The sequence below is a fragment of the Misgurnus anguillicaudatus genome, chromosome 25 (assembly GCF_027580225.2).
Source record: "Misgurnus anguillicaudatus chromosome 25, ASM2758022v2, whole genome shotgun sequence".
Lineage (NCBI taxonomy): Eukaryota > Metazoa > Chordata > Actinopteri > Cypriniformes > Cobitidae > Misgurnus > Misgurnus anguillicaudatus.
Window position 1 is genome coordinate 5,618,942 of NC_073361.2, and position 19,986 is coordinate 5,638,927.

General features: G+C 38.7%; 1 protein-coding gene and 1 long non-coding RNA gene across 2 annotated transcripts in view; both read right to left on the reverse strand.

The window, feature by feature from the left end:
* Positions 1-19,986, reverse strand: part of LOC141362158 (uncharacterized) — a 270,438-nt gene that overhangs the window by 176,228 nt on the left and 74,224 nt on the right. The gene's annotated exons all lie outside the window — the stretch shown is intronic.
* On the reverse strand, positions 36-13,507 carry LOC141362016 (uncharacterized). The gene is made up of 7 exons (XM_073863581.1): positions 12,910-13,507; positions 12,488-12,621; positions 12,211-12,373; positions 9,766-10,779; positions 9,624-9,686; positions 9,050-9,218; positions 36-762 (listed from the first exon to the last, which is right to left on the reverse strand). The coding sequence occupies exons 1-7, from the start codon at positions 13,505-13,507 to the stop codon at positions 627-629; spliced, it is 2,277 nt and encodes a 758-aa protein (XP_073719682.1). The 3' UTR covers positions 36-626.

Consider the following 19,986-nt stretch of genomic DNA (forward strand, 5'->3'; position numbering starts at 1 on the left):
ATGTAAAATAACAGGATATCATTGATGTAGCCAAATGCATTTATTGTGCAACTTTTCATTACATTAAGGACTAGTTTACACAACTTTCGAAAACAATGCAGACTGCAAAATTACAAGAAACTACTTTCTTCTGCAACAATACAGATTGCAAAATAAGGCTTTAGCCTTGGAAAACTTTCTTCTGCAACAATGCAGATACCACTAAAAACAGCAGCATTTAAAGCATCACAAAAGAACACATTACGTAGACTAGTGACTGAACTTCAGTCATAAACTTGGAAATACAACAAACTAATTGCTTCTGCAACAGTGCAGATTGCAAAATAAGGCATTAGCCTTGGAATTACAAGAAACTACTTTCTTCTGCAACAATACAGATTGCAAAATAAGGCATTAGCCTTAAACACTTTCTTCTGCAACAATGCAGATACCACTAAAAACAGCAGCATTTAAAGCATCACAAAAGAACACATTACATAGAGTAGTGACTGAACTTCAGTCATAAACTTTTTAAACATATACATAAGAAATTATTTTAACTGTGCCTACCTTTAAATTCGCATGTACATGAACTTTAAATGAACCACAAACTTGAAAATGTTGACTCTTATTCAGTTCCATTGCAATTAACTGGCAAGCCATTCAAAGTCCATCAGTTTTCTTAGCAGTGTGCATACATTTGGGTTCATTCCGTGCCATTTACTGTCTCGCTTTCCAGCAGCAACTTTTGATCCAGTTTCCGGATTGATGCCCACAATTCCTCTGTAAAAAACAACCAGAAATGTAGTTACCAAAAAGCAGCATATACTAAAACAATGAAATCAAAATTTGCTAAAAAAAGGCATCATTTTTATGGGTTAGTTCTGTCAAAAATAAAAAGACAAGTAACTACAGTTGAGTTCCTTTAATTCAGACTGGGTTTATTAAAAAAGCCTTATTTGAAATTAGACACACAAAAATTAAAAAATACATATTCACAAGATTTAATTATGTGAAATTCAGAATTTAGATTAGATTAGATTAGATTAGATTAACTTTATTAATCCCCAAAGGGAAATTCACATGCCACAGCAAGCTCAACACACACACAATAATAAATAGTATAAAAATACAAAAAAAAAAAAAAAAAAAAAAATTTCAAAACAATTACAACAGTTTGTACACAATGACCTGAGCAACTACATAATACCACACATTGGTTTAGTTTCAAGCATAAGGTACACATTCCACATCAATTACACCATCAATTTACTAACAATTATCTTGTGTAGCACTGGTTGTAAAATCTAATGGCTGTTGGTAAAAAAGACCTTCTGTAACGTTCCTTATAACACCTTGGTTGAATTAATCTTGTACTAAAAGAACTCTCGCAAACATGCACTAATTCGTGAAAAGGATGGCATTCATGATTCATCATGTTAATCAGTTTGCCAGTCATTCTAACCTGGGCTATGTCATCTATAGTGGGAAACACACACCCCACAACAGAACCTGCTTTCTTAATTAGCTTATTAAGTTGGTTTTTCTCCCTCTCCAACAGTCCTCCTCCCCAGCAGGTGACACCATACAAAATCACAGATGACACAACAGAGTCGTAGAAAGTCTTCAACAATGCTTGACATACACCAAATGATCTCAGTCTCCTTAATAAGTGAATACGACTCTGACCTTTTTTATAGATTTGTGTTGTGTTGTCAGACCAGTCAAGCTTATTGTTCAGACATATACCCAAGTACTTATACGATGTGACAATCTCAATATCCGAACCGTATAAATTCACTGGCATAGCGTGATACGAATGTCTGCCAAAATCAACCACCAATTCCTTGGTCTTACTAACATTTAGCCTAAGAAAGTTTATATCACACCAATCCACAAAGTTCTTTAGAAGTTCCCTGTATTCACTCTCATCATTATCTTTTATACAACCCACAATAACAGAATCATCAGAGAATTTTTGAAGATGGCAATTCTTTGAATTATATTGAAAATCAGATGTATAAAAAGTAAATAAAAATGGTGCCAAAACCGTACCTTGAGGTCCACCAGTGCTAGATGTAACTACTTGAGACACACAGTTGTTCTCCCTTACATACTGTGGTCTATTTAAAAGATAGTCAGTTAGCCAGCTAACCATACTGTGGTGTAATCCGGCATTTTCTAACTTATTTCTAAGTAAAGCAGGTTGAATAGTGTTGAAATCACTAGAGAAGTCAAAAAATGTAATTCTGACAATATTACCAGAGGTCTCTAAATGACTTAAAGATTTGTTTAAAAGATAGATAATTGCATCATCAACCCCAACGGCAGTTTTATAAGCAAATTGCAATTTATCATCAAAAGCACACAATAGCTGCTTAATGTAATTTAAAACCAGTCTCTCAAACACCTTCATTAACTGGGCCGTTAGGGCTATTGGCCTGTAATGTGCAAATTCAGTAGGGTTAGTTTTCTTGGGAACTGGTACAATACATGATGTTTTCCATAAGACAGGTATCCTTTCCAAATGCAGACTTAAATTAAAAATATAGTGAGTCACCCAACAAAGTTGATCAGCACAAACTTTAAGAACTCTGGGACTTATACCGTCAGGGCCTGCAGATTTCCTCATTTTAATTCTCTTTAAACCACTTCTTACTTGTTCCATAGGTATAGTAAACAAAGGAACAGCCTCACTTGTAATAGAAAGTGGTGAATTTGACCCTGAGGAGAGGTCTAAACAAGAGCTTCCCCTCAGACCATCCGATGAGGAAGATTTTGGGCCAACACCATCAAATCTATTAAAATATATATTCATTTCATCTATCCACATTTGTCCACCAAAGGTAGTAGATCCATGTACTCTATTTCCATGTCCAGACATCATGTTTAGATCACTCCATACCCCTCTCACATTATTTTGTTGGAGTTTTTGTTCCATTTTTGACCTATAACATTCCTTTCCCTCCTTAATTTTAACCTTTAATAATTTCTGGACCCGCTTCAGTTCCTCTCTGTCACCAATTAAAAAGGCCCTCTTTTTTTCATTTAGTAATGACTTTATCACCGGGGTAACCCATGGTTTATTGTTTGAGTAACATTTTACCTTTTTGGTGGGTACTGTGTTATCAACACAAAAATTTATGTATTCTGTGACACAGTCCGTTAAACTATCAATGTCCTCTTCATGCGATTTACATAAAAGCTCCCAATCCGTAGTTTCAAAACAGTCCATTAATGCCTCATAAACTGATTCGGACCACACTTTGACTGTTCTTATTGTTGGCGGCTGCTTCCTCACAGCCGGAACATACACAGATCTGATAGAAACAATATTATGGTCCGATCGTCCTAATGGAGGGAGTGGTAGGGAACAATAAGCATTTTTCACATTTGCGTATAACAAGTCCAGAGTTTTACCGTCTCTTGTATCACAGTCCACATATTGTGTAAACGTAGGAAGGGTATTATGTAGAGAAGCTTGATTAAAATCACCAGAAATAATGATGAGTGATTGTGGATATTTTGTCTGCATCCTGGCTGTGACAGTATTAATATGCTCACTCGCATGTCTCACATTTGCAGAGGGCGGAATATACACCGTGATTGAAATCACATAAGAGAATTCTCTAGGCAAATAGTAAGGCCTCATTCCTACAGCCATTAATTCAATGTCCTTGTTACATAGTTTTTCTTTTACCGTAATGTGTTTTCGGCAGCACCAATGTTCATTAACAAACAGGGCCAATCCACCACCCTTGCTCTTACCAGACTCCACAGCACACCTGTCCGCACGTACCAGATGAAAGGAATCCAGCGTAACAACTGTGTCTGGCGTTCTCTCATTTAACCAGGTCTCTGTAAAACTCATAAAACTGCACTCACGATATTCCCATTGAGACCTTGTAAGTGCCGTTAGCTCCTCCATCTTGTTCCCAAGCGATCGAACATTTCCCATTACGATGGCTGGTAACGATGGCTTGTATCGTTTTTTCTTTAGTCGGCTTTTCACTCCAGCTCTACATCCCCTTCGCCTCTTCCTTAAGTCAAGCGGGATCTCCATTCCAGGTATCAATACATTTGTCGAGTGCTGAAGAGCCAAAAGTTGATCTCTTGAGTAAATTATGGAGTCAGAATTAGCCGCACTAAAGCTAGCACCTGAAGATCCAATTAGGAGTGCCACGATAAAAACAATCACAATCCAGTGCTTCCTGATGCTCTCATACTTAAAACTGCTCACAAACGTAGTCCTCAGGCATTGATAAAGTGAATTTAAGTAGTACAAGACAAACAAAAAGTTAAAAACATTAAAAACATTTAGAGCTGCTGTAACAGGCTGCCACATGCACGGCGCCATCTTGGACAATTTACATAAATGTGTATTGATTTGTACCAATAGAGACATATATCTGAATAAAAATTTATTATTTTGTATACTATATCATATAAGTGCCTGTCATATAATTAGAATATCATCAAAAGTTCATTTATTTCACTAATTCCAATCAAAAAGTGAAACTTGTATATTATATTCATTCATTACACACAACCTGGTATATTTCAAATGTTTATTTCTTCAATTTTGATGATTATAACTGACAACTAAGGAAAATCCCTAATTCAGCATCTCAGAAAATTAGAATATTATTTAAGACCAATACAAAGAAATTATTTTTTTATTTTGGGCAACTGAAAAGCATGAGCATGTACAGCACTCAATAGTTATTTGTGGCTCCTTTTGCCTGAATTACTGCAGCAAAGTGGCGTGGCATGGAGTCAATCAGTCTGTGGCACTGCTCAGGTGTTATGACAGCCCAGGTTGCTCTGTTAGTGGCCTTCAGCTCTTCTGCATTGTTGGGTCTGGCACATCACATCTTCCTCTTCACAATATGGGGTTAAGGTCAGGCGAGTTTGCTGGCCAGTTAAAGGGGAATTCCGGTGAAAAACGGTATTTAGGGTGTTTTTTCGTTGTTAACGAGTCAAACTTTCACTTAAAAGCATATTTATGACTAAAGAGCAACATTTAAGATGTTTAAGATTTTCGTTTTCTGGTAAACTGGCCTTTGAATGGGAGTGAATAGCGCAAAAGCACTGAGCGCGCAAAATCTCTATTTTTACAACACTAAGAAGGCTCGACACAACGTGATACTTTACTCGAAGTATCACGTGGGTCTCTACACAGGAACGCGAGCACCGAGAACACTCCATGTGTACACAGAGTCCAGCAAATGCGAAAAGCCCGGAACAACTCACCGTGCTGTCAAACTGCATCCCATCTTGCCAGTCATGAGCAATCGATTTCAGAATGCGAGTGACTGGACTCCATAGGGCGCTACTTTTTCAACTACAGGGTCAATATTGTTTTTCACTTGCGACAAAACAACAAATTATCCGTGCATTTATATGGAACTATGCTTTAGGAGCTATCCATCTTTACTCTCCTGCCTCCTTATGTCGCATTCTCAAATCGATTGCACATGACCTGCAAGATGGCGGCTTGACAACAGTTTAAGACCACGGTGAGTTGTGCCAAACTTTTCGCATTTACCAAACTCCGTGCACACAAAGAATGCTCTCAATGCTCACGCCCCTGTGCAGAGACCCACGTGATACTTCGAGTAAAGTATCACGTTGTGTCGAGCCTTCTTAGTGTTGTAAAAATAGAGATTTTGTGCGCTCAATGCTTTTGCCCTATTCACTCCCATTCAAAGGCCAGTTTCCAGAAAAAGAAAATCTTAAACATCTTAAATGTTGCTCTTTAGTCGTAAATATGCTTTTAAGTGAAAGTTTGACTCGTTAACAATGAAAAAAACACCCTAAATACAGTTTTCACCGGAATTTCCCCTTTAAGAACAGGCATACCATGGTCCTTAAACTAGTTACTGGTAGCTTTAGCACTATGTGCAGGTGCAAAGTCCTGTTGGACAATGAAATCTGCATCTCCATAAAGTTGGTCCTTGTGTCAAGCCACTCTTGAACAACAGAAAGCGTCAGAAGTGTCTCACCTGGACTAAAGACAAAAAGGACTGGACTGCTGCTGAGTGGTCCAAAGTTATGTTCTCTGATGAAACTAAATTTAGCATTTCCTTTGGAAATCCGGATCCCAGAGTCTGGAGGAAGAGAGGAGAGGCACACAATTCACGTTGCTTAAGGTCCGGCGTAGCGATTTCACAGTCAGTGATGGTTTGGGGTGCCATGCCATCTGCTGGTGTTGGTCCACTGTGTTTTCTAAGGTCCAAGGTCAAGCACTTCATGCTTCCTGCTGCTGACCAACTTTATGGTGATGCAGATTTCATTGTCCAACAAGACTTGGCACCTGCACACAGTGCCAAAGCTACCAGTACCTGCTTTAAGGATAATGGTATCTCTGTTCTTTATTGGCTAGCAAACACGCCTGACCTTATCTCCATAAAAAATCTATGGGGTATTGTTAAGAGAAAGATGTGATGTGCCAGACCCAACAATGCAGAAGAGCTGAAGGCCACTATCAGAACAACCTGGGCTCTCATAACACCTGAGCAATGCCACAGACTGATCGACTTCATGCCACACTGCATTGCTGCAGTTATTCAGGCAAAAGGAGCCCCAACTAAGTATTGAGTGCTGTACATGCTCATACTTTTCATCTTCATACTTTTCAGTTGCCCAGATTTCTAAAAATACTTTCTTTGTATTGGTCTTAAGTAATATTCAAATTTTCTGAGTTACCAAATTTGGGATTTTCTTTAGTTGTCAGTTATAATCATCAAAATTAAAATAAATAAACATATGAAATATACCGTATTTTCCGCACTATAAGGCGCACCAGATTATAAGGCACACCTTCAATGAATGGCCTATTTTAGAACTTTTTCTTATATAGGGCGCACCGGAATATAAGGCGCATAAAATAGAAGATACTGCAGTCAGACGTTTGACTGGGTTTGCGTTATGCATCTACTAGATAGAGCGGTGCTCAAGGGAACAGTCAGATAAGTCAAACTTCATTAAGCGTTCTGACAACTCCGTTCACTCCAAGGTTCATATTGATCATTTAACCGTTAACCACAGTTAAGAATTTGAGACCGATTAACATTATCAAAAAATATTTATAAGACAAAATATTTGTTAACGCATGGTGCGTGTCGTCATGAGCTGACGGACATTGCCACTTTTCTATCTTTTAATTTGTAAATGTCCTGTAAATTACACAAATTAATGCTGCCGTCGGTCTGATAAAGTAATCATTTGTATGAGAAATCATTTGTGTGGGTGCTTAAATATAGTTTTGAAGCTGAAGGGAGACGCACGCGTGCACGAGCAAGATGACGCGGTCGGTCTCGCGCACAACCGGTCAGACCTTTGTGATGGCCTCTGACCCTGACCAGATAAACATCTCTTTTTGCACAAACGTAGAAAGACGACACAAAATAACTTTTTGAGATGCATCCTGCTTTAGAAATGGCCACTGTGGTAGGTGAAATAGAGACAATCTGCGCTTTTTGGATATTAATCTTCTGGACTGATCGCATGCTCTTTCATAAGGTAATGTTGCGTGAATATCTGATATGAATACTGGTTCTGTTGTTGATGTGTCACTGCTGTTTGCATGTTCAAATGAAATAAAATGTTTTGTTTTTACAAGGTCACAGGCAACAGTCAACTGTATTTTTACTCAATGACAACTTAATATTAACATCTTATAAGTTAACGGTTATTAAGCTGCGGTTGTCAGTCGGGAAAATTAACTGATATGAACATCCCTATGGTAACGTTGTTCAAATGTTGACGTGCATATTGACAATATCTCCCAGCCTTGCTCACTCTTTCCAAACGTGGACCTGTGTTTACTGACTACGATAGCCAAAATGCTGCAAGCGTTGCGGCTTTGTTGTTTACCAGTCGTACTGAAACATTTTATTATTATTAAATTGTTTTTTCATACTGAAACGTTTCGACAGAGCGCCTTGATCCATATATAAGGCGCTCCGGATTATAAGGCGCACTTAAAAGCCTCTAATTTAAAAAAAAAAACGACAGTGCGCCTTATAATCTGGAGCGCCTTATATATGGATCAAGGCGCTCTGTCGAAACGTTTCAGTATGAAAAAACAATTTAATAATAATAAAATGTTTCAGTACGACTGGTAAACAACAAAGCCACAACGCTTGCAGCATTTTGGCCACCGTAGTATTATAGTGCGGAAAATACTGTATATCAATCTATGTAATAAATCAATATAATAGAAAAGTTTCACTTTTTGAATGAAATTTGTGAAATAAATCAACTTTTTCATGATATTCTAATTATATGACCGGTACCTGTAATTTGGACATACAAAAAAGCATTAGTGGATACGGTGACAAGCCTGCGTTTATCCCATTCTGCTCATCCGGATCTCGAGACATGCCTTGCCATTTAAAGCATTAAATTAGCCACATACAAACAACTATTAATTGATTAACCAAACAAATGCCTTTCATTTTGTGTCGACAAAATACAATAATGTGCATCGATTTGTACAAACAGAGACATATTTGTGAATATTTATATTTTATATATATGAATAATTATGATATTTTGTATCATTATATTACAATTTGTGAATGCAAAAACAAAGATGTGCTTTTGTGAACCAGGTGACGCATGTGCATTCATCCAGTTCAGTTAAATGCAAACCACAAAACCAAAGCCATAAAATACAAATGAACTGATCAGGATGAAAGCACGTGTCGCCTGATTCACGCATGCACAGTCTTTTTGCATGGACAAATTGTGATGTACTGATTCAAAATTTAATCACTGAATTCAGAAATGTCTGTTTTTACAAATTGATGCACATTACTGAAGTTTGTGGACACAAAATGAAAGGCATTTGATTGGTTCAATTATTAATAGTTGTTTGTATTTGGCTAATATAATGCTTTAAAGGGCAAAATTAAAGTCTCAAAATCCACATGAACAGAATGGGATAAACGCAGGTGTGTTTATCCCATTCTGTTTTCTGCATGTGCAAATTATGATATATGAAGAATAATAAAAACATTTTTATTCAAATATAGAGTTATAAAGAGTTTATGCTCTGACTTACCTCTGAACAAATTCAAGTGTACACGCAGCTTCAGTCTGATAAGCCAGGTTTAAGTTGTAATAGGTCGAAAACAATGCTGCCAGACCCTCAACAATTGCCTCTGAACATGGGCCCAGGACAACTTCCCTTTCAACTGCCAACATCCATTTGTTTGGGCTCATTGATTCACCTATATAGAGTAAACTTGTATTAATAAAGGTTGTGAAAGTATGGTTCATCCACTGAAAAAAAAAGAGCTCATCTTAGTAATTCTGTCTTTTTTCACTCTAAATATATAAAATGACATTTATAACATTAAAATGCATTTACTAGAGAAGAAAAATGGCAAAAAATTGTCTTGTTTAAAAATAAATATTTACTTATATTTGCTTAAAATTAGTAAAATTATCTGAAAGTAGGTTTATTAAAATAATCGAAGATAAACAAAGATAAACTCTTTATTGCAGTGTGGGCATCTTATAAAACTAAAAATTATACAGACATAATAACACTACAAATAATAGATACTGGTGATTACAGTAGAAAGCAAAGAATATTTTGTATAATGATGACACAAGGACACAAATCAAATTACCTTGGATGATCAGTGTGGGTGAATCCGGTAATCCACCCCTCTCCATGTCGGCTGCAGTTGCTGCTACCTAAAATAAACAAAATAAAAGCTTGCATTAAAAAATATGTACATTTCATATAAACAGGACAATAAAATAAAATACCTACATCAGCTTCAATTAGAAGGAACTCTGATTTCTCTTTAAAATGGGCCATTAAGAGGTGCAGGAGACACAGGACCAGGGAATTTTCATCTTTATACTTTGACAGAACAGCACGCACGTCATCGTTTGTTGGCTTTTCCTGAAAAAATCTCAGAATCCTCTTTCCTTTCCCTTCAATGCTCTCCATGATTCTCTGGAGTAATGCAATGTCGGTAAGCAAATGGAAGTGCAAAAACATCCCCTTAAGACAAAACAGGTAAGGCCAGGATTTCTTTACTTCAGACACTGGCAGAGGTGGATTGGCATATATATCACGGCGCTGACGGTAATATGTGACCTCCATCAACTTGTAAAGTTCTCCTCTAGTGGCTCCAGAGGAACCTTCAGTGGAATGAAGCTGTAACATTTGCTTACGCTTTTCTTCTAGGGAGTCGTCATTTTCTCCTTCAGGAAGCTCCTGTGGCTGCCATCTGACACAGCCATATTGATCAGCCGGTCTTCTTGAGCTCTGGCAAATGGTTCCACATGATGGCCTCAATCGTTCTTTTCTCCGACGAGCTAAAGTGTTGTTTCTGTTAACATGTTCAACACGAGTTTTAACTTGTAAGAGCAAAGAGGCATACCCGCTACCTATTTTTGTACCGTCAGCCAGAATATCAGCAAAGCTGTCTGGATACTGTTTGATAATGTTCTGGACAACAATCTGGCACTGTGCCCTTGATGGGTTAACTTCATGTTTTCGCATGCAATCAACTAACACCCTTACCAGGTGCCTTCGATCAGCTGGAGATGGTCTTTTCTTATTTGCGATTGCCAATTTTATTCCAGAAGGCATAACTTCCAAAGGCACCTTAAATGTTTCAGGCCAGGAAGAAGATGCAGAAGAGGAAGCAGAAGAACTTTGAGAAGAGCAAGATGATGATGTACAGCTAGAAGGACTTGCTGATCCTGGGCCCAGAGTATCTGAAAGAACTTGACTTGATGGATGTGGGGCTCTCAAGCAGCGGTCTTGTTCTAAACACAACCAAATTTGAACATGAAACATTTAACCATACTTTTCAAATGGACATTAGTAACAAAGACATTTTCATAGAAGGTGGTTTCGAACATGAATAAAAGGTAATTACAACTTTTTATCTTTTACAATCGTGAGTTATATCTTAAAATTCTGACTTTTTGTTGTTGTTTTTCCTCCTTGTTACAATTGAGAAAGTTGAAATGGATATTTATCAAGTTTATACAACGTGTGACTTATAACTCACAATTATGGTTTTACAATTTTGAGAATAGTTGCAATGACCTTTTTGTAATTTCAGTGCTGGACGACAATTTCAAAAATACCTTTATTTTTCCATGCATCTAATAGTTTGCGACATTGAATTGGTCTGAGATATTCCAAAAGGTCTTCTTCCTTCACATAGAGGAGGTCAGCTTTTGTCTCAACTCCAACGGCAGTAAGACCATGCATCAATTTTTGTAACGTTTCATCAGAGAGAACAGGTAACGAAGAGCAGATGGAAAGTTTTATCTCCTCCAAATTGGACATCCCTTAAAAAGATGGAAAAGAGTGGTGTAATGCAACCACAGGCAAGCCACATATTTTGTACTCCTGAAGAGGGTAATAATCTAACAACGCCTCTTGAAGTACACAGACATATTGTTGGTCATCATTGGTTATGCAGTATACACCCAAATCCATCAAATGCACAGCATGCCGTTTCTCAGACACAAAGTAGACTACTGAATTCTCATGAACAAGGATTAGCTTAATTCTGCCAACCTCCAAACCCTCATCTTTACAGGCCAAAAGGACAACCATGCCTTTCCTGTACTTTGTTCCCTTGAAAGTGATTTCAGTAACTACTAATGTATTGCCTGGCTCAAAATTGAAATGTTCAACTGATTCCTTGATTGCTTCATTGTAATCATCACAATAAAATCCAGAGCCTCTCTCAACTTGCACAGAAAGTTGAAAGAGGTTTCCTGCACTTAAATAGGCCTGGAGAAGTTGGTGCCTCTCTGCAAGGGTTGCACATAGGTTTTTGAAGTTGTGCAATTTTCTAGCACATTGTTTAAAATAGGTATGTTTACTTTCAAACCGCATGGTCCATAAGCGAATCAGTGGCCCAAATTGTATTATCAGCTCAGGATAATGGCTTAAGTAGTGATGTTTAGGCTTGAGAGGCTCAGAAGGGAAAGTCACACACCTAAAATGAATGTACTGATCAATGAGCACTTTCAGATAAGCGACCTGATCTTCCAGTATTGCTGGTGCACAAATTAGCTCTACAATTTGTCTTAGTAGTAGAACAAGCTGCCACACTTCTGATTCTGGATGCTTAATTCGATGTCCAACAATAACTGGCAAAAGTCTTAAAAAACACCAGTTCTGAACCGCATGACCACAAAGCTTCGGACTCCTGAAGTAAATCTCGGCTGGTTTACTGGCTGCATCATTTCCTGTGTACTCAAACTGCTTAATATAAGAATTAAGCTCCGTGTAAGTAAAGCATTTCTCTTGATTTACCAAGTAATCAATGAACATCTTAACATCAGATGCCACAACCCCCTCAAAGAGGTCATGGCCAAGGCAGGGGGGCAGACCAGGCTGACAAACATGAAAAGAACTCAATTGATTGAAAGGGGAGTTAAATTTGACTCCATCAACTGCATTTTCACCACCAGCAGCCAGTTCCTGAATATTTCTATTATATGACTCTACCGTTCGCTTCATAGCAGGTTCCAAAGGTGTGGCATGAAATGCATGTCTTTCAATTAAACAATACCTGCAAAAATGTGTGCTTCGGCTAAAGTTCTCAACAAAGCCACCGATAGTGTGGGATCCCAGGTTGTCACCTATGATAGAACACAAAGAAGCTTTCAAAGTTTTTCCATCATTTAAAACAACACCATTTTGTTCAAGATCTTTGAGATCTTCAATTAGTGATCTAAAAACATGAGTAGATCCAAACTGCTTAAAATCTTGCTCATTACACAGAAGCACAAGTTGCATGTGATCTATGTTTGACCTGTTGTGAGGTAAAATATCAGCCAAGGTAAGATAAACTGCCAGCAATTTGTGTTTCTTTCTAGCTGAGCCCAAAGGATTCACAACCTCAAACGAATCCTGATATATGATCAAACCTAGAGATGAAGGATCAGTTTGAAACAGAGAATTTTCAGAAAAAGTCTTGCCATCCTTTACATCCCTAAGCAGACCATGTTCAGTTGTTTGTGAGTGCATCTGTTGATACTGATCTCTTACAGACTGGCAATGAAACAGGGAACGTATAGTCTGCTTAAGTGGGACGTACTGAGCAAAGCACTCTTTTCCATTTCTTTCACTAACTCCTAGAAAAACAGGGACTGGCTCAACATAGTGAAACTCTTCCTTGAAAACAGTCTTTCTCCTCTGTGCTGTACTTAAAACACCACTATTACAAGCAGTCAGCAAATCCTCCTTAGACAAGTGTTCAATCACCTCATCAATCTTCACCTCTGGTAATTCAAGCAACGCTAGTTGTTCTCTTAGTTTGCCAAGAAAGTAAGATTGACCAATGTCATGAATATTTTGAAATTCTTCAACAATACCTTGAATGGTAGACTCAGGTAATAGCAATTTTGATTGTAGTTTCAGATAGAAAAGGGTTAAATTTCTTAGAAAAAGAGATTCATCAACAACTTCAGGAAAATTTTGCTCAGCAACCTCTGACCTATCGCTTTCAGACAAAACAACCAACATATGTGCTTCCACAGGCACAGCAGGGCCTATCAAATGGTTTACAGAGCACTTTTTGTGTGTCCGTGACACATGTGATGCGAATGTGGAGCTTACCTTAAACGTACTGTTGCATCCAAAAGGGCACTTGATCTCCAGTCCAGACTGAATATGGTTCTTCAAATGAGATAGAAACTGTTTTAGGGTCCCACATTGAATTTCACAAAATTCTACATGGCATTTCAGTGGTGTATCACATACCTGTGCCTCAGAGTCCTTATCAGACCTGTGACGTCTGTATATGTGTGACTTTAATGAAGAAAACTTAGAGAAAACATACTGGCAGTTAGGCACACCACATTGAAATTGTGAATTAGGCACATTTCTATGCAGTTTCATATGCTGCACAAAACTAGTAAGTGTACTGCTCTCGTTTTTACAGAACTGACAGATTAACATGTTAAACGGAATGACACAACTCTGCAAAAATCACGACTTTACAAGCTTATTCAACATCAGCAAAAAAGCATGTGAACGGCAACTTTATAACGAACTCAAGTACAAATATAAAAATCACACACGCTTACAGTTAAAACAAAAAAAAACATTTGTAACATGTGCGTCGAACCAACACGCGCTAATCACAACAAAATATGTGCTACACTCGCCCAATAAACTCAGCAATGAAACTAACGCTAAACTAGACGGACAATCTAGTCTTTGCAATGTGAAAACACAAAAATATTACTTTAACGAAGGAAGATTTGTCGGATGCAACAAGATTTCCCCACTCCTCATTCCAACTCTGTCTGTGTACACCGGCAGGCGCGCAAACTCGCAATGCGCATGTGCAGCGCGCGCTGGTGATGTCACGACATGAACGAACTGGCTACGCAGAAGTTGTTTAAATGTGTTTTTAAGCAAACATTTTAAAACCAGTAGATGTGTACAGTTAACAAAATCTTCATGCATGTTTATAATTAATTTAAAATCTGCATTTATTACAGTTTAGGTTATTATAAAGGGCCAAAACTAGTGCCACAGCTGTCTTTTTAAATATAAAAATTATATATAAAATAAAACAATAAGTGTTATTACATACATGTTCTCCTGCAGCATTTACATATTAGCTTATTTCAAAACTACAGTATTGTAGACATGACTGTAAAATTAACATCGGTCATTTAGCATGCTCCCACAATTCATAGCAAAATACAGTAGCACTGTAATTTTCAAATTACGGTGACCTATTGTAAAAATTTACTGTAAAAATTACAGCAATTTCTTACAGTGTGGCAGTGGTAGTTTTGCCTGCTTTTTATCTTCCATTGTGCCGGTGCCGCAAACTCCTGCTTACTCGGTGTAGTGAGACTGAATATTTCAGGGAACGGTGACGTGATTAGTGCACGCAGGGCAGCGCGCGCAGTTGGGGTCGGGCACGAGACATGAAGGCATCTGATTGGTTCTTTACATTCGCACCGCATGGCAGTGATTGGTTGGAGTTTGTACTGTCCTGCAGCTGCTACAGAGGTCTGATTGTTTTCATTCCTTTTTCTGAACACATAATGTATTGACTACTCTCAGGATAGAAGGACCATTTCACCCAGTATTAAAAAAAATGTATCTGAACAGGATTACCTACCCTAGCTTTAATTATTGATTACAACATTTGAACGCTGAATTTAAAGTGAATACTGTAATATTAAAGTTACTTAATTCAAATGTTGTGACTTTCTGGAAAGGCAGTCAAGTGCATTTGTCTTTTGCATTGTTCTTTTGGCACAGTCGAGCTACGCGTTTCACGCGCACACACAGGGAAACCAGATCCATGAATGTGTGTGTTTGTCATTATATTATTCTGTAATCGTAAGCATTACTGCCAGATTCACAAACCATTTGCACCAAGAGGAGCAAATACAAGCGTGTGTTCGTCAGGATGACATTGGATCTGATTCGCGTAAATGGTGCATTAACATAAGTGATTACAGAATAATAAAATGCAAGCAAACGTTTTGACACAAATGCAACTTTATACTGATATCGCGAGACCGCATTTCACCTCGACGAGAAATCTGATATTTACATTACTGGCATATAGCGGTCTGATTTGAAACGGACAGTTTTGTCAAAGCAGCAAACACCTGGCGGGTTCTCTTAATTTTCTTACTACTAAAATGCTGTTTGTCTCTGCCTATTCCTTCTATCCATGCCCAGCGCCACTGATTTAAGTCCTTTATCAATTAGGTCGTCTTACCTAGGCTTCATATATTTACTTTTCATCCTCGTGACAACGTGTACTTGTTATGACTTATCCGCGGCCGCGCGGCATCTGCAGCTGGATCTCAGCCACACCTCAAAGACCCCTCCCCATTCTACTTCTGATTGGCTAGTTTGTTAGTTTGGTTGAGAGTGAAAGATGTGTTCCTCTCATTCTATCTGACTGCAAGCTCTTTGGTGAGCTCTGCTTTGAATTGAAGTTCGATCGTGACAAATAAATAGACTACTTGCGGAGTGATATGCGGTCATTTATAACGGTGCCTTGCACCCCCCCACACACATAAACACAAAAAATGGATTTGCATGATTCACGAAAGCCTCATTTTCAGGTCGGAAAAGCCGGAATTCCGGATTTTTCCGGAAGAATCACACCCCTGAGTTAGGTCCTCAGTACTCGCCTTAGGCTTAGTCGAGTCTGAAACAATAAACGCCCGAAATCATAACGCTGCTATAGTACATTTTTATGAATAATATTTTATGTATTACTCAAATAATTAGCCTGACATTTGCATGTACCTGAACACAGGTGTGTACGTGAAGGGGAGGTAGATGTTTGAGAATGGCACGCTGCCGATAATGGAGAAATGGATGCGGTGGTAAAAGAAGAGCTGTTCAGCTCCTTACTCGAAATTGATGTTTCTGGAACATCTGCATTCTCTTCATCCTGCGGCCGACGTATTTTGGAGACAAACTTTAGTAAAGTACTCTGTTTCATTTTAGTTTTACATACCGAACGTTAGCTAAATGTCGTGTCCCTCTGTTAAATGTGCTCACGGTGCGTGCGTGTGGGGGATGGGCAATACGCTTTTCGAAATGCGCTATATATTGCACTAATATTTTTTACAAAATTAAGTTATTCTATATTAAAATATGTCAAACAAGTGATAAAAAACAATACAATTTATTTTTATAGCTCAAGTATGATAATTGCAACATAATTTACTTTACTTAATTAGGATACCTAGCTCGTAGGTGGGCCAAGGCCCACCCACAGCTACGCGGCTGACGAAAACGTAGTGTTTGTACATGCATTTAAGTGATTTTAAGCCATTGCGCAAAATTCCCATCCTCATAAACACCATCATTAATGTGAGGGATTGCAGGACAGATGAACCCAAATGCAGACGATGTCGGGGAAAAACAGAAAAAACTTTATTTTATACAAAACAAAAGCCCACGAGGGGGTACAAAACATGAAACACCAAACTCTGACATATATCACTAAATGATGTTTTATTAACGTAGTTCGGGAGGAGCACGTCAAATAAACCACTTAAGTACTTCCAGCTGTCTATAATCAGTAATCAACAGATACTCTAGTACCACCAGATGTCCTCAATCAGTAATCATCATATCTACCCAATCAGGACAAAGGCAAGCCATATATAAGTCACAGTTTGACTCTGCAAAGATCCTCTGCAGTCTTCAGAAGCTCTAGACCATGGGTCTCCAAACTTTTTGTTAGCAAGGGCTACCACAATGGATAAAATAATCTGGAGGGCAACTTTTTGATATAGTCTACTCAAAAATGTTTGTTTTACTTGTTAATATGTTTTAGTATTGTTTAAAATGTTAACATGCATAAACCAATCCAAGCTAATATAGAAAATATGTAATAAATAAATATTACAATAGTCTATTAATAGAATGTGCTTAGACCCTTGCTCTAGATGTTACAGTCTCCAGCACGGCCAGATCATGCTATGGATCATCAGCAACAGCCATCGGCAACGCATGGCAACCTCGCAGCGTGAGCATGGCTCCGCTAGCGGCTCAGACCCAGGATCCTTCTCATTCTAATCATGTTCCAACTGGAAACTGTAGAGCGAGGCTGCCTTCGCTACCGGCACAGGCCCGGTCACCCTATTTGCTTCCTCAGCTTCCTTCTTCCATTATTCGCCATTCCAAAGCGTGAGCATGTCTCCGCTAGTGGAACAGGCTTCTCCTTCTAATCCTGTCCTCCAGACAAGCCTGACCAAAAACTGTAGCGTGAGGCTGCCTCCGCTACCGGTACAGGCCCGGACCACCTATATTCTTCTCTTCCTCAGCTTCCTCCTTCCATTATTCGCCATTCCTAAGCATGAGCATGTCTCCGCTAGTGGAACAGGCTTCTCCTTCTAATCCTGTCCTCTGGCTGTGGCCTAACCGAACACTGTAGCGTGAGGATGCCTCCGCTACCGGTACAGGCCCAGACGCCCTATATTCTTCCCTTCCTCAGCTTCCTTCCATTATTCACCATTCCTAAGCGTGAGCATGTCTCCGCTAGTGGAACAGGTTTTTCCTTCTAATCCTGTCCTCTGGCTGTGGCCTGACCGAACACTGTAGCGTGAGGCTGCCTCCGCTACCGGTACAGGCCCGAACGCCATATATTCTTCTCTTCCACAGCTCCATTCTTCTATTCTCCTGCCCCCCAAGCGAGAGCCTACCTCTGCTTGGTGGAAGTTGTAAAAAGTGTGTAGGACGTTTTCACCAGCAGGTGGTGCCATATCTAGGCTTTTCTAGTGCTTAGAAACAGTGAATCATTGTTGAAGCAATTAGATTCGAAGCTTCGCTTTACCATCAGTATTCATTGCCCGGCCTCGAGCACAGTTTAAACCCGGCTACGTTGAAAGCCTCCCGTCCCAAAATACTATTTGTGACGACTAATGATGTCTGTTTAGTTTGTGAATGAATCATTATCTTGAACTGGTTCTTTAAGGCAAACAAGTTAAAACCGTTCCCCAATTCGGACTGAATCATTTTAAACATTTGTGTCTCCAAACAGCAACGATCCAGAAGTTACTCACTTTCAGACCTGCTCAACAGCCACCCCGACTCGAAATAAGACAATATTCCCGTGCATAATCTGTATTCACCATACATCTTGGGCATGCATGTAACGAATAGTAAATGTTCAACATCAGTACGCTTCCATGCTGATACCTTTTTGCATAAACTGAGGAGATGACTGACGGGCAAAATGTAAGTTTATTTAACATTAACATAAAAAAATCGCACAATATCAGCCAGTGGTCTGTTATATTAAACAGGGTTTTCATTAAAACATGTAACAAGGTGTTAACCCTAATGGCACAGGTACACCTCGAAGACGTCTATTTGATGTCTGCGTTTACATCTGCAAGACGTATTTAGATTTTTTTTTTTTTTTTTTTTTTTTTTTTTTGCTCATTTGCAACGTGTCTCTGAGACGTTTCCTAAAAGATGTCATATTGACATGTTGAAGATGCCTGCAAGACGTTTTTTAATTTAGAATGCATATAAAGCAGCTCATTCTTAAACCTTTGTAAGATGTTTACACACCAGATGTGTTCCAGATCTCCAGATCTTTAACAGACATCTTGCAAACGTACCTATCCGGGAAACGTCATACGTACACGCATTCAACTTACTGTCATATAAAGATTATATTTTAGTTACTTAAACACGGCTTTTGATAAACGCTATCCAAGATTTTCTCTTCACTATTATAACATTGATCAAGTTGTAACCCTGATCAAAAACATCAGTCGTGGTGCTCGGCTGGCAAAGTAGGTATCACCTGTGCATTTAAAAGTGATGCTCAGTCATCTGGATTCATGGGATAGAGAATTTTTTACTTGCCTGCAAAGATACCAGAGATTTTTTATATGCTTCTAGAAGCATTTGATGGGTTCTCCTTAACAACTTTGCAATTCCTACGTCGTTTACCTTTTAGATGATTTATTAAACATCTCGATCCCAGACTGCATTGGCTTGATGCTTAACCTGCAGCCACAACTTCATCCATCCATGATTTACAGCAGAACCGGACATGATAGCTTTTAAAAACAATATACAATTATCAACCTTGCGTGTGTGTATATATTGAGGTCGCGCACTTGCTCGTACATGCATGCTTTGAATCTGTCATTCAGCGCCTGGAAGATCGTTTCCAAGTTTCATCTATCTTATTAACTTTTTAACACCAATCAAGTTCCATACTTTATCTCTTAATAACCCCTTTTAACATTAAGCAAGTCCTGCATTTTGTTTTCAAAACAAAAATTACGCAGTGGAATCGCCGGTGTTGGATGTATGCTGCTATAAGAGTGCCACCAGACCTAGTAGTGGTGCCCCTGTGTGCGCTGGCGGAGTGGATTTGACGCTGGTGATTTTGCTGTGTTCAGATTCAAACAATTTTGAGATCGTTACGAATACAAATACAAACTCCGCTGCTCACCCCTAGTCCACATGCACTGACCATAAAA

Excerpts from the sequence above, each read along its gene's own strand:
- LOC141362016 (XM_073863581.1), bottom strand. The coding sequence starts at position 13,507 with ATGTTGGTTGTTTTGTCTGAAAGCGATAGGTCAGAGGTTGCTGAGCAA. Across the intron at positions 9,687-9,765 it reads TCTAATTGAAGCTGATGTAG|CAGCAACTGCAGCCGACATG; the intron begins GTATTTTATTTT and ends TATTTTAGGTAG. Across the intron at positions 763-9,049 it reads ACACTTGAATTTGTTCAGAG|AGGAATTGTGGGCATCAATC; the intron begins GTAAGTCAGAGC and ends TGTTTTTTACAG.